Genomic DNA, 14,134 nt, shown 5'->3' with positions numbered 1-14,134 from the left:
AAATTATATAAAAAAGCTAAAATATAATTTCTGTAACTAATTTTAATCTAAAAAGTGACAGACTAAATCTAATTCTAATAATCATATTTTTATATCTTAAATTCCATTTCAAACCTGTTCTAATTTACATTTAAGTATGTGTCAAATATTTATCTAATGCTGCCTCCTTTTCCCTTTTTGTCAACCTGATTCCCTCAATCATATTTCTCATTCCTTTATCTCTTTTACATTAATTTTGCATTAATTATTTATCCATTTTTATTTTCAAGCGTGCCCATTAATTTTTTCTAAAGCTCTGAAGTCCTGATTGTTATTCACCAGTGTTTTCAACTTTGGCAATTTTAAAATTCCTGGGACTTCAACTCCTATAATTTCCTTGGACTGAGAAACTCTGGAAGTCCAAACATGTTTAAGGTCGAGAAACAATGCTCTGTGCTTATGGGCCAGGCAGTTCCGTGAGCTCCTTAGAGATGTGATTTTCTGATGGCTACTGATGTGTTTTGGGTTATTGTTTAATTATGCGGTTGTTAGCTTAAACTGTTGATGGTTTTTATTTTAGGAGATAGGTGACTCTATAAATCCTTTAAATAAACAAATTATTGAATCTGCATCACACCTCTCTCCCCTAATTATATAAGAAATCTGACCAATTTAATCTGAGTCTTCCCATTTAGCTCTGGATGCCATCAAATGACCTAAGTGCCATAGGCCACAGCAACATCACTAAAAAAAGCTTCAAGAGTTGTTAAACTAAACCTATGTAGCTTCTGCTCTGGTAATCTCACACTACTAATCAGAGCATACAAAATTTTCACCAGACCAATCTTTGAATACAGCTCATTTGTCTGTAACCCTCACCACATTTCAGACATAACTATTCTAGAAAATGTTCAGATACACTTTACTAGAAGAGTCCTCAATTTCTCCACTCGCAACAGAATATCCTATGCAACTCCCAGAATTCTTGAGCTAGCATGATTGGCTCAGGAATTCTGGGAATTGAAGTCCACATGCCATACAAGAGCCAACTTTGCCTACACCTGGGGGCTCGACTAGAAGACCTCCAAGGTCCCTTCCAGCTCTATTCTGATTGATTGATCCTTTCCCTCAATCGGGACACAAAAACTTCTGGAAACCCTATTCCCACTTCGGCAGCTTGGGTATTTCCGGCTATCATTCCTCTATTTCTGAAATAAGAGACAAACCTCCTCGGAGAATTTTTGATATTACAATCTCCCCCAGCATGTTATTTTCATGAGTTTTATATATACTGTATAGTTAGTTAGTTTTACATAGTACGTCCACTACACATAAGATGGAGACGCAATTTACTTTTGATCAATATGGTTTTCCGGGTCATTTCGGCTCTTTCCGTCACGATAAAGCCGAGACGGGAAGACGCTTCGGTGACTTCAGTGAAGGGAACAGTCCAAGTCCGACCCGCTTTCGCTTTCTTTCGACACTTTCCGTCAAGAACGAAGAAGCATGGCCTTTGAGTTCGTTCGCGTCCTTTTCGTCTCCGCTCGGGGAGGAGTAGCGGAAGAGGTCTCGCCTTCGGGTCTTTTCGTCACTTTCCGTCGCCTGTTCGGCAATATTCGGGTCCTGACGGACTGGGGCCTTCCTTTCCTTTTCCTTACCTCCTTCACGGCCCGGTTAACGGTCGCTACCAGTTTAAATGAGACGGGATCCGGGTCGTTGTCGCGGCACACCCTGAAGCGGTGTCTCAATCTGACAAGAAGAGCAGGAGGAGACACGAGAGAGAAAAGAGAGAAGGGGGCACCCCCCCCCAGCTCTCTCATCCGGGTCCTGTTCCTGAGTGGGGAGCCGGGGCAGGATGACTGTGCTGCAGGAACCCGTCCAGGTACGGACACCGGCGGCGAAAGGCCTGTATTGGGGAGGGAGAAACGAAAGCAAGGGGAAAAGGAAGGGAACCTCGGGAGAAAGGAGGGTTCCTGCTCCCCTTCTTTTTCTCCTGGTTTAAGACACGGCTCCTTTACCAAACTCCCTTCGCTCCTTACAGGGAATGGGAAGCGGGAGGTGGTGGTGGAGGATGGCGGTGCAAGAGTATCTTCTGTAATCTCACTTTCTGAGTTTGCAGCATGTTATTTTTGCTTTTGTGAATGCCGCACTTGGACTCTCCCTGCCCCAGTAAATCAGTTTTGTCCTCTGGAAGGAACGATGTGTCTTTTTTTTAATTTATCGCCCTGTGCATTTCGTGTTTTTAATTCTCCTTTCCCCTCCCTCCCCCTTTCTAGGATTAATTTAAATACATTTTCTCAACTCTCAAAGACATCTCCCCCCCCCCCGGATTACACTTTGCTTTTCGTCCTCTTTTAGACACCTGTAGTGTAAAAATCTTCCCTATCTGAACCCTCTCTCAGCTTCTTAAATCCCTGTCCCATCTCTCCCATTGAAACCTTCCCTTTTATTACACACATGCACAAACACCAAACCAAATAGTCACTTAAACTAATATCCGCCTGTTTGCAGCATAACGATCTTCTACTGGTTTCAATGGTACTAAGTAAATCTATGCCTGTTGTATTAGATATTCTATCATCATGACAATTCTTCTTTTCCATGAAGGACTTAGGATACATTTGAATTGCCAGTTTATATATAACCTGATTGTGTCTTGTATCCTCCATTCTGCCACTTCAAGATATTATATGGTTTTTCTCTAATTGCTAAGAAGGCCTTTACCACTATTGTCCTTCTGATTCTCCATTATGTTTAGGGCTTCAGTTGAGGAAGTCCCATATTTTCAGTTTCTATCTTGTAGAAAGATTGGCTAATTCTGGATCATTATTCATATCTATAAATCAGGATTCTTCAAATGCCACCTCTACATTGAACTGAAGAGTTTTGCAAAAAATTATAAGTGTCAAAAATGTTTTTAAGGGCCTAGCACATCAGCAATACCCCAGCATTTGTTGTTGCTTTCTATTTCTTTAGTATTACAGTACAATGCAGGTTTCTGTGTTCTTCACCCAATTCATTTCAAACCATATTTTTATTTCCAGCCTCCTAAATATTCTCAACTTGTGTATTCTACAATATCATAGATTTGCGCTCTACAAATTACTATTTACTTTCTCCACTATGCTTACTGATTGTTCAACCATTTTCATTTGTTTAGAGTTCATTGGCATCTTTTTCTCAAAGGCAAGCTTAAAGCTTCTTAAAAATTGCAAAAAATAAAATAAAATTTGTTGATGTGTAATGCCAGGACTAGCAAGTCAAATCAATATTCTATTGAAGGTTTCTCCCCACCCCCCATTGAGAATTGTAGGCACCATCTAAAAGTTTCAGTATTCAATCATTTGGCGTCCACCTCATATTTTATCCTGGTTGACAATTAGAGTAAATAATGACTTAATCAGTGAACACAAATTTCCAGGTGTCCATTTTCAGATCGTAGAATCAGATGACCCTGATCTCTAGAAAATTAAAGACAGCAAAGCAAGGAAGAAGACAACTACAATGATAATGGAGAAAAACCTGAGATGGATCTGACTAAACCTAAGCAACATGTGCTTGCAATAATTGTAATATTTATTCTATGGTACAAATAATGGTGAAGAAATTTTACTTTTCCATTACTGTTTCCAGCATGTGTCTATATTAATGTTTTGCAGGAAAAAACAATAACAGTTTGTGGTATCCTTTAAAAGTAACCAATTTATTTTTACATGACTAATACATTGAAGTTTTTTTTAACCCTGCTGTTCTGTTCAGGTCTGTGAGACCCGAAATCAAAGTTTGAGACCCTGAAAAAAAATTTCCCTGCATATCTGAAACTTGAAATTTCATGACTTTGCATCATTTCAGGGGTTCTCTCTATGATAATTTTTTGGGGGAGGTGGAGGGCTTCTTTCTTGCTGGAAAAAAAGTCCCTAAAGTTCTGTTCTCAGGTCACCCTGACCCGGACCGAAAATTCTTCATTTGAAGTACTTACGTTTGGTCAATTTGAAATCTTTTTTCATTTGGAAAGTAGTCTGAACATTTCTGCACACGATGATATGAAAATTGAACTGAAAAAAATAATGCTTATTGGTTTATTTTGATTATAAAAGGCAGACCCCTCCTTTATTTGTGAACTTTTTTCAATTTATAGATAGTTTAGCTTGCAAAATGTGTTCAATTTTACTAAAGTTGGTGTGGGATTGGTAGTTTGAACATTTCTGAACATAAGAAAAATATAAATGAACTGAAAGAAATGATGCTTATTGGTTCTTTAAAATCAGAAATAAGGCCTCCCCCCCCCCCTCCGGCTGCTTGTAACCATTTTCACTATTAAAAAATTTTAGGCTCCAAATCCGCAATATTTTTAATATATTAGGCATTCATTTACTCAATTTAACATTGCTGATCATCATAAAAATATTTTTGGGGGTGGGGACTAACTTTTTCTGGGCAAAATTTTACCTACACTTGTACTGTTCCTGGGTCTATTTGACCTGAAACAAAAAAAATTCTTTTAAGTACTTAACTTTGGTCTTTTTGAAAAGATTTTTCACTTGGAAACTAGTTTGAACATTTCTGAACGTAATGATATGAAAATTGAACTGAAAAAATTGATGCTTATATTTTTATTTTGATCAAAAATCCCTCCCCTATTTTTTCAACATTTCGTGTCAGTTTATATTTTTTTAGGCTACAAATCTCTAAGGAATTTCCCCCCAAAAGTTTTGATATACTAAATTGAACATTCCTGATCATAAGAAAAATAGAAATGAACTGAAAAAAATGATGCTTATTTGTTTATTTTGGTCATAAAAGGCCACCCCCCTCGGCCTTGCTGTGTGCCATTATTTTCACTTTTTATATATATTTGGCTAGAAATATTTGGAATATTCTTTTGAAAAACAAGCACATGATAGCCAGACAACTAATTTTAGGAAAGAAATCCATTTTACTAAAAACAAGTATGTAATTTTAAAATTAACAGCATAATTTTTATTATAAATTGAAATAATTGAAAACAGTGGGGGGTGAGTTTTATGTGCAAAATAAATAAATAAGGATCAATTTTTTCAGTTCAATTTTCATATAATTATGTTCAGAAATGTTCAAGCTACCAATCCCACACCAACTTTAGTAAAATAGAACACATTTTGCAAGCAAAACTATCTATAAATTTAAAATGTTTTCATTTCAATTTTCATTTCATTGTGTGCAGAAATATTCAAACTTGTTTCCAAGTGAAAAAAGCTTTCAAAAAGACCAAATATAAGTACCTAAAATGAACAATTGGGTCAAATATTTGCGGTCCGGGAACAGGACTTTAGGATGTGTTTTTGAGCAGAACACCAGGGTTAATGCCATGTTTCTTTCGGAATTGTTAAATTTTCACTTAATTGACTCCTAATTTTGAGGTTCTTAAACTTTTGTAGGATAAGCTAGCTAGTTTATAAGACACTTGGAGATAAACTGCTTGCATTAATACTGATTTAGAATTCACCTTAGAAGAACCAAAAAATGTGTACATCATTCTTATAGTATAAGGCTGGACAGTTATGAATTTGAACTTTGTCCTTCTTGATTAATAAAAATACCCATTGAAGTTGCCAGTTGATTGAGCTAATTAATGTTTATATTATTTAGTTAGAAAATAGTTGTTGCTGTCTGCTGAAAGAACCAGATTTCATAACATTGGACAATACTGGCAGTTAGTCATATTTTATCCTTGAAAAAAATTGGTTGTAGCAAATAAGTTCCTAGACTGATATTTCTAACTCATATTAGCTAATATCCAGTACAAGGTTGTACACTGTTTTTATTACCGCTGTGAGTCACCCGGAATCTACAGAGAGGGGCAGCATACAAATCTAATTAATAATAATAATAATAATAATAATAATAATTATTATTATTATTATTATTCTCTCTAGAAAAATCTTATTTTCCTATTTTCTACTATGGTAGAAAAAGCAAGAAGTGGCAGATGTTTTTTCACACTTCCATCTCCAAGACTTCCTTATTGGAATTTTATAGCAAATTGTAAATACATGACTATATTTATTTAGTATTTGGCATGTCATACATGGACTAACAATATACACTGCTCCAAAAAATAAAGGGAACACTTAAACAACACAATATAACTCCAAGTAAATCAAACTTCTGTGAAATCAAACTGTCCACTTGGGAAGCAACACTGATTGATAATCAACTTCACATGCTGTTTTGCATATTCAACTCTGTACAGAACAAAGTATTCAATGAGAATATTTCATTCATTCAGAAGTGTTATTTGAGTATTCCCTTTTTTTGAGCAGTATATATGAACATTTCATCTGTCAATGACTGTATTATTTGATAGTCATGCATAAATTACTGGTTAAGGGACCTGGGTGTTGTTCTATCCCGGCCTACGCAGCTTGAAAACAAAAGAGGAATCCACATTTTCTATTCTATTCTATTTTCCCCACAATAACAACCCTGTGAGATAGATTGGGCTGGGAGGGAAATTGGCTGTAATGTATATTATCTCTCTTGAAGTGAGATGATCACATCTTAACACTATATAATAATAATAATAATAATAATAATAATAATAATAATAATAATAATAATAATATTTGTATGCCGCCCCTCACCAAGGACTCGGGGCAGCATACAAATCCCTTAGATATTTAAAAAGGTTGTTAGTATATATATTTTTGTATCAGACATGTGATTTTTCAGTAGTTGTGCATTTAAATTATAATTGCAGACCCAATATAGAAAGGTTTGATGACTTTGCAATAGAATAGGACAAAAAAAAATTCTATCAATTAATCAGATTTTGTCTATTAGTTTTAGAGTCTTATCTGTTTTTTTCCAAACTCAATAATTATTTTCAGTGATAATGTCTGTAGGCTGAAAGTTCAAAACACTGTTTCAAACTCTTTAGATTCTAGGCAATAGACAAAATATTAGCAACATTGTTTTTGAATTAGGAACCAAAAAATATTCAAGAAGAAGGCAATGGTACACCATTTCTATATTTCTATCACAAACACTGTGTAGGTGTGTCCTTGTACGGAGTTGGGCACAATTGAGCAGTCTTTACTTATTGATGTTTTATCAAAGAATTTTAGTGCTTTGTTACCTAAGAATTTAATTTCCCTGGATATAGATAATTTCACTTTTTTACCTGGGTTTGTCTTACCCATTTTGCTTAATAACTCCGGTTATATCTTCTCTTTCCTCCCATTTTTCTTTCTGTGATAGATAACATTTGGCAAAAGTGCTGAAGTGGTTTCCTGGGGTGTTTTTTCAAGGTTAGCTTGCAGCCGTGGTATTCCCTATAGCTCTCACATCCAAATTCTAAGCACATATAACCTTATTTAATATGGAGTCTAAGGAAGGTGAGCCAGGCACTATACCTGATATGATTCAGTGGACAAGCCAAAATAACTGAAATCCATCACTATGAACAATTACAAACCATTTTTTGTCGTTGTTATTGTGTTCACTAAATGAATTACAGTGGTCCCTCGATTTTCACGGGTTCGAACTTCGCGAAACGGCTATACCACGGTTTTTCAAAAATATTAATTAAAAAATACTTTGCTGTTTTTTCCCCTATACCACGGTTTTTCCCGCCCGATGACGTCATATGTCATCGCCAAACTTTCGTCCACCTTTAATAATTTTTTTAAAAAATAAACTTTAATAAATAAACATGGTGAGTAATTTATTTATTTATTTATTATTTAGATTTGTATGCCGCCCCTCTCCGCGGACTCGGGGCGGTAATAATCTAAATGGTTGCTAAGAGATTGAGAAATTGCAGTTTAGGGGCTTAAAGTGTTAAGGGAAGGCTTGTGATACTGTTCATAGCCAAAAATAGTGTATTTACTTCCGCATCTCTACTTCGCGGAAATTCGACTTTCGTGGGCGGTCTTGGAACGCAACCCCCGCGAAAATCGAGGGAACACTGTATTGCTATTTTATTTACCTGGTTACACTAAGAGGAGGAATGGAATGGAAATGAAGAAATTTCAGGGCTCCATTTTAAAGTAGGCAATATTATTATTAAAATATTGCAAGAATACTATTAATATGGTGTTTATACAAGATTTCCTCAAAACTATTTTGTGGGAGTAGACTATAAATAATTTGATTCTATCTCTTTGTCCTCAAATCTTAATTAAAATTTCTCTATGTTTTGACTGAATGTCCATTGATATTGAAGACATGGTTATAGTAATCAATTACTGAATTAACAGTACTTGTTCAATATTTATTAGTTTAATGTTTTTCTAACCCATTTACTTCCCTCCAAGTCAGCCCAACATGGCTATTTTTAGGGACAACAAGGGATAGCAAATGATGACAGGTGCCTGATTGTGTCATTGCACAAATATCATATCTTAGTTATTTTGTCATCTATTTTAATGCAAGTGCACAATTCTGGTACAGTGATACCTTGTATTACGAACTTAATTGGTTCCGGGATGAGGTTCGTAAGGTGAAAAGTTCATAAGACAAAACATTGTTTCCCATAGGAATCAATGTAAAAGCAAATAATGTGTGCAAATCCATTAGGAAAATTCAAACTTTAAGGCAAAGTGAATGCTAACGGAATGGAGATGGACAGTGAGGAGAAGCGAGGAATGGAGGTCCGAACGAAGGCTAACGCCACCCCAAATCTCTCCCAAAATCACCCCTTCAAAACCTTCCTATGTTGCCTCAAATTCCTCCAAAAATCGCCTGTCCAAAAGCTTCCTCTCTTGCCCCCAATTCCTCCAAAAATCGCCAGTCCAAAAGCTTCCTCTCTTGCCCCCAATTCCTCCAAAAATCGCCAGTCCAAAAGCTTCCTCTCTTGCCCCCAATTCCTCCAAAAATCGCCAGTCCAAAAGCTTCCTATCTTGCCCCCAATTCCTCCAAAAATTGCCAGTCCAAAAGCTTCCTATCTTGCCCCAAATTCCTCCAAAAATCACTAGTACAAAAGCTTCCTATCTTGCCCCCAATTCTTCCAAAAATCGCCAGTCCAAAAGCTTCCTACTTTGCCCCAAATTGCTTCTAAAATCGCCCCTCCAGCTGCTTCCTATGCCACCCAAATCGAGGTCCTAACGAAGGCAAATGGAGTGAAGAAAGGCAGCAAGAAGAAATGAGGCATTTAGAAAGGAGAGGTGAGTTTGGAAGACTTTGGAAGTGATTTGGGGTGGCTTAGGAAGCTTTTGGGGGAGCGATTTTTGGAGGAATTTGGGGCAAGATAGGAAGCTTTTGGACTGGCGATTTTAGCGAGATGGGGCGAAGGAAGCGGCAGGCTAGGGGGGATTTTGGCAGCAGGATGGGGCGGCTGCGGGCAGCAGAGGAAGCGAAGGACTAGAGAGGAAAGTGGCAGGGAAATGGGCAGCTCCGGCATTCCCTGCCTCAGGCTCAAGCAAAAGGGGGCGGGGAATTCTGGTGGGGAATTCCCATACAAGCAAATGGGAAATCCCGGTGGTGACAGTCACAAGGCAGGGGAATCCCTTTGACAGTCAGAGAGCGCAGGTGCAGTAAGGGAGCCCATGAACCCAAGCTCAGGTTCGTAAGACGGAAAAGGTTTTTAAGATGAGGCAAAGAAGTCTTAAACCCCGGGTTCGTATCTCGAAAAATTCGTATGATGAGGGTTTCGTAAGACAAGGTACCACTGAATTTGCATAATACTGGCATTATGCAAATATTACTTTGGCACCATGATATAACTCTTAAAACGTTCTTTTTTTGTTTTTAACTAGTGTAACTATATTATTGTTTACATAATTACAAACTGGTAGTTTATTTATGTATTTATTTATCGGATTTGTATGCTGCCCCTCTCCGCAGACTCGGGGCGGCTAACAGCAATAACAAAACAGCATATAATAATAGTCCAATACTAAAAACAGTTAAAAACCCATTATTATAAAAACCAAACATACATACATACATACCATGCATAAAATTGTAAAGGCCTAGGGGGAAAGAGTATCTCAATTCCCCCATGCCTGGCGGCAGAGGTGGGTTTTAAGCAGCTTACGAAAGGCAAGGATGGTGGGGGCAATTCTAATCTCTGGGGGGAGTTGGTTCCAGAGGGCCGGGGCTGCCACAGAGAAGGCTCTTCCCCTAGGTCCCGCCAAGCGACTTTGTTTAGTTGATGGGACCGGGAGAAGACCCACTCTGTGGGATCTAACTGGTCGCTGGGATTCGTGCAGCAGAAGGCGGTCCCTGAGATAATCTGGTCCGGTGCCATGAAGGGCTTGTAAAACCTGTACTATATTTCTCTTTAAGGAAAAAAACAATTAATTTTTATTATCAGAAGAGGGGAAATACAGTATACATGAAATGAATAAAGATGAAATATTTGTCTGTGTTTCAGCTTCTGTAATTCTCTATATCACAACTTAATAAACTAGTTTTGCAACTAAAAACGTACACACGGTCAAAAAATGTAGTTTCTTGATTTTTAAAAAAATGTACTATTACAGCAAAATTGGACTTACTCCTGGCTTATTGTAATTATATGTAATTTAAATCCTATCCCATTTTGTTTATTCTAAAGTCAGAAGAAATCAAAATTCTGACATGAATTAATATAGTTGAAAAAGTATTGTTCGTTCTTTATGTAACAGCAAGTTACATAAAGTTTTCTTCTTTATTTTCTCCTCTGAGATAAGAAATCATTTATTATATACAATGTCAATAGATTTTGCTTGATATAAATTAAATATTGTAAACAGAAAATTAATGGTATTGTTTAAGAGTAAATTTAAGGATTTCCCTTTAAAAAAAGAGAAACCCTCTTGCATCTATTAATATTTATCTGTCCTGGCATTCTTTTTGTGACCCACCCCCTTATCTTCACCCCAGCTTAGTCTTAGTCTAAAGGACTACATAATCTTAATTTTAGCATTAATATTAAGAATGTTTATAAAGCGGGTTTCAATATTATAGTATTGTTTTATTTTATATTGCTTTATATTGTATTGTATTAATATTAGTATATTAAAGATAATAACAATGGTTGCAAACGGACAAAAGATGTTTAAAAGCAAAAAGGAATTGTTTGAGAATTTATTTTTCTTGGATCAAAAATAGTTCACAATGGCAGTTCTACATCTATTATCAAATATAGGATAACTTTAGGCCGCACTGCAATGATAAACATGAATAAGGTTTGGAAAAGCAGAAATATTCATGTAAATACAAAAAGCAAGCTAGTAGAACCATAGTCTTTCCTATAATGTCTTCTATGTTTCTGTAATGATCTATAGATTTGAGAGTTGAATACTAAAAATAGCTGATCAAAGAAGAATTACTATGTTTTTTGAAGTATAAGATGCACCTAAGTTTTGGAGGACGAAAACAAGGAAAAAACATATCTGCCTCTGTCTCCCAGCAAACAGAACACATGATATACACTATTTGCTGTGTATTTCTGTGCATGTATGCCTGATCCATAGAGCAATAGCAAAGAAATGGAGAAATGAACATTATGGCAGCATGTTAATGCCAGCAAGTTTTCTTAAATGTAGTCACACTAACTCCTCCCAATTATTTAACCCTGCCGTGCTATTCGATAAAACTCCCTAATGTTATGTTCCCGGGTCTATTTGACCGGACCGCAAATTGATCATTTTAGGTACTTATAGTTGGTCTTTTTGAAAGCTTTTTTCACTTGGAAACAAGTTTGAACATTTCTGCACACATTGAAATGAAATTGAAATGAAAAAGGTAATGCTTATTGGTTTATTTTGCTGATAAAATCCTCCCCCCCATTTTTGTGAAATATTTTTCAATTTATGGACAGTTTTGCTTGCAAAATGTGTTCTATTTTACTAAACTTGGTGTGGGATTGGTATCTTGAACATTTCTGAACATGATGATATGAAAATTGAACTGGACAAATTGATGCATATTTGTTTATTTTGCACATAAAATTCCCCCCCCCGTGTTCAATTATTTCAATTTATATAAAAATTATGCTGTTAATTTCAAACTTACATACTTGTTTTTAGCAAAATGGATTTTTTTCATGAAAGTAGTTGTCTGGCTATCATGTGCTTGCTTTTCAAAAGGATATTCCAAATATTTCTAGCCAAATATATATAAAAAGTGAAAATAATGGCACACAGCAAGGCCGAGGGTGGGGTGGCCCTTTTGTGGCCAAAATAAACAAATAAGAATCATTTTTTCCAGTTCATTTCTATTTTTCTTATGATCAGGAATGTTCAATTTAGTATATCAAAACTTTTGGGGGAACATTCCTTAGAGATTTGTAGCCTAAAAAAATATAAACTGACATGAAATGCTAAAAACATGGGGAGGGGCTTTTTGATCAAAATAAAAATATACGCCTCAATTTTTTCAGTTTAATTTTCATATCATTATGTTCAGAAATATTCAAACTAGTTTCCCAGTGAAAAAAGTTTTCAAAAAGACCAAAGTTAAGTACCTAAAAGAATTGTTTTATTTTGGGTCAAATAGACTCAAACAGTACAGGTTTAGGTAAAGTTTTGCCCATTAAAAAGTTAGCCCCCACCCCCAAAAATATTTTTATGATGATCAGCAATGTTAAATTGAGTAAATGAATGCCTAATACATTAAAAATATTGCGGATTTGGAGCCTAAAAACTTTTTAAAGTGAAAATGGTTGCAAGCAGCCGGGGGGGGGGGCTTATTTCTGATTTTTAAAAACCAATAAGCATCATTTCTTTCTGTTCATTTATATTTTTCTTATGTTCAGAAATGTTCAAACTACCAATCCCACACCAACTTTAGTAAAATTGAACACATTTTGCAAGCTAAACTATAAATTGAAAAAAAGTTCACAAATAAAGGGGGGGGGTCTGCCTTTTATAATCAAAATAAAGCAATATGCATAATTTTTTTCAGTTCAATTTTCATATTGTGTGCAGAAATGTTCAGACTACTTTCCAAGTGAAAAAAGTTTTCAAATTGACCAAACATAAGCACTTCAAATGAAGAATTGTCGGTCCGGGTCAGGGTGACCCAGGAACAGTACAAGTGTGACTTTTTTTTTCAGCAAGAAAGATACCCCCCACCCCTAAAAAAAAATTCACATAGAGAGAATGCCTGAAATGATGAAAAGTCATGAAATTTCAACTTCAGATATGCAGGGAAATTTTTTTACAGGGTCTCAAACTTTGATTTCGAGTCTTACAGACCCGAACAGCACAACAGGGTTAAATAGATCTACTCTAAACATGACTAAGCTGCTACATTTCAGATTATACTTTTACAGATCCTGTTAAAATTGATGTGGCTTTGTTGAAGTATAGTTATTCTCTACTATTTAAAAGAAGATACAATAACACTGGACCTCTTCCAATCAAGCATTTACAGTATTTTAAAAAGCTTCTTCATTTTGTTAAGTTGTCTAGAACAATAATGAAGCAGTCTTTAAAAAATAAGTCTAATAATTTGAACATTCTATAAGCTTTTATATTTATTGAATTACCTCTTTTTAGCAAACAACAAACTGTCAGTTTCAGGAGTCTGATTAGCACAAGAAAATAAAATTTTGCCTTGCCTCTCCTTGCCAGCAATTTGTCTCTGTGGCGCTTTAGTTTCACTTTCATTTTAGCATGTGGGCCTGCTTGCAGCTTCAATCAATAAGCTGAGTGTAGGGAGACATATAATCAGTGGCTTGTGCTCTGGGCTGTTTGATGCAAGGAGATAAATTACTGGGAGACAGAGGCCAAAGGATGGGTGTAGCTGGGTGGAGCTATATTCGGTATACAGTGATCCCCCGCTCGTTGCGAGGGTTCCGTTCCAGGACCCCCCGCAACGAGCGGGTTTTCGCGAAGTAGCGCTTCGGAAGTAAAAACACCATCTGCGCATGTGCAGATGGTGTTTTTAACTTCCGCAGCGCTAGCGAGGAGCCGAAGATTGGGGGCGGCGCGGCTGTTTTAAAACGTCGCCGCCGACATGGGGGGCTCGCTAGCACCCCCCGAACCCCCAACCCGGGTTTGGGGGGGTGCTAGCAAGCCCCCCATGTCGGCGGCGACGTTTTAAAACACCCGCGCGGCTTTCCAATGAGTCCTGAAGACAAACGCGGAAGTTTGACGTTTGTCTTCGGGACTCATTGGAAAGCTCCGATCGTTTTAAAGCAGGCGCGCCGTTCTCCGCTGACTCCTAAAGCGGGGAAGTTCGC

At 36.6% G+C, this 14,134-nt stretch overlaps 1 protein-coding gene across 9 annotated transcripts in view; it reads left to right on the top strand.

Annotated features, from left to right (window-relative positions):
• Positions 1 to 1,405: 1,405 nt before the first annotated feature.
• The window catches only part of CDC27 (cell division cycle 27), a 67,728-nt gene continuing 54,999 nt past the window's right edge, over positions 1,406 to 14,134 (top strand). For 8 of the 9 annotated variants that reach the window (XM_070728893.1, XM_070728889.1, XM_070728891.1 and 5 more), the window contains exon 1: positions 1,406 to 1,861. In XM_070728893.1, coding sequence (XP_070584994.1) covers positions 1,835 to 1,861 — 27 coding nt within the window. In that variant the 5' untranslated portion in view covers positions 1,406 to 1,834. The remainder of the gene's footprint in view (positions 1,862 to 14,134) is intronic. The other variant, XM_070728894.1, reaches the window with a different exon arrangement.

This window comes from Erythrolamprus reginae, chromosome Z (assembly GCF_031021105.1).
Source record: "Erythrolamprus reginae isolate rEryReg1 chromosome Z, rEryReg1.hap1, whole genome shotgun sequence".
Lineage (NCBI taxonomy): Eukaryota > Metazoa > Chordata > Lepidosauria > Squamata > Dipsadidae > Erythrolamprus > Erythrolamprus reginae.
Note: the sequence above shows the minus strand (reverse complement) of the source record. Positions and strands in the feature narration are given on the sequence as shown.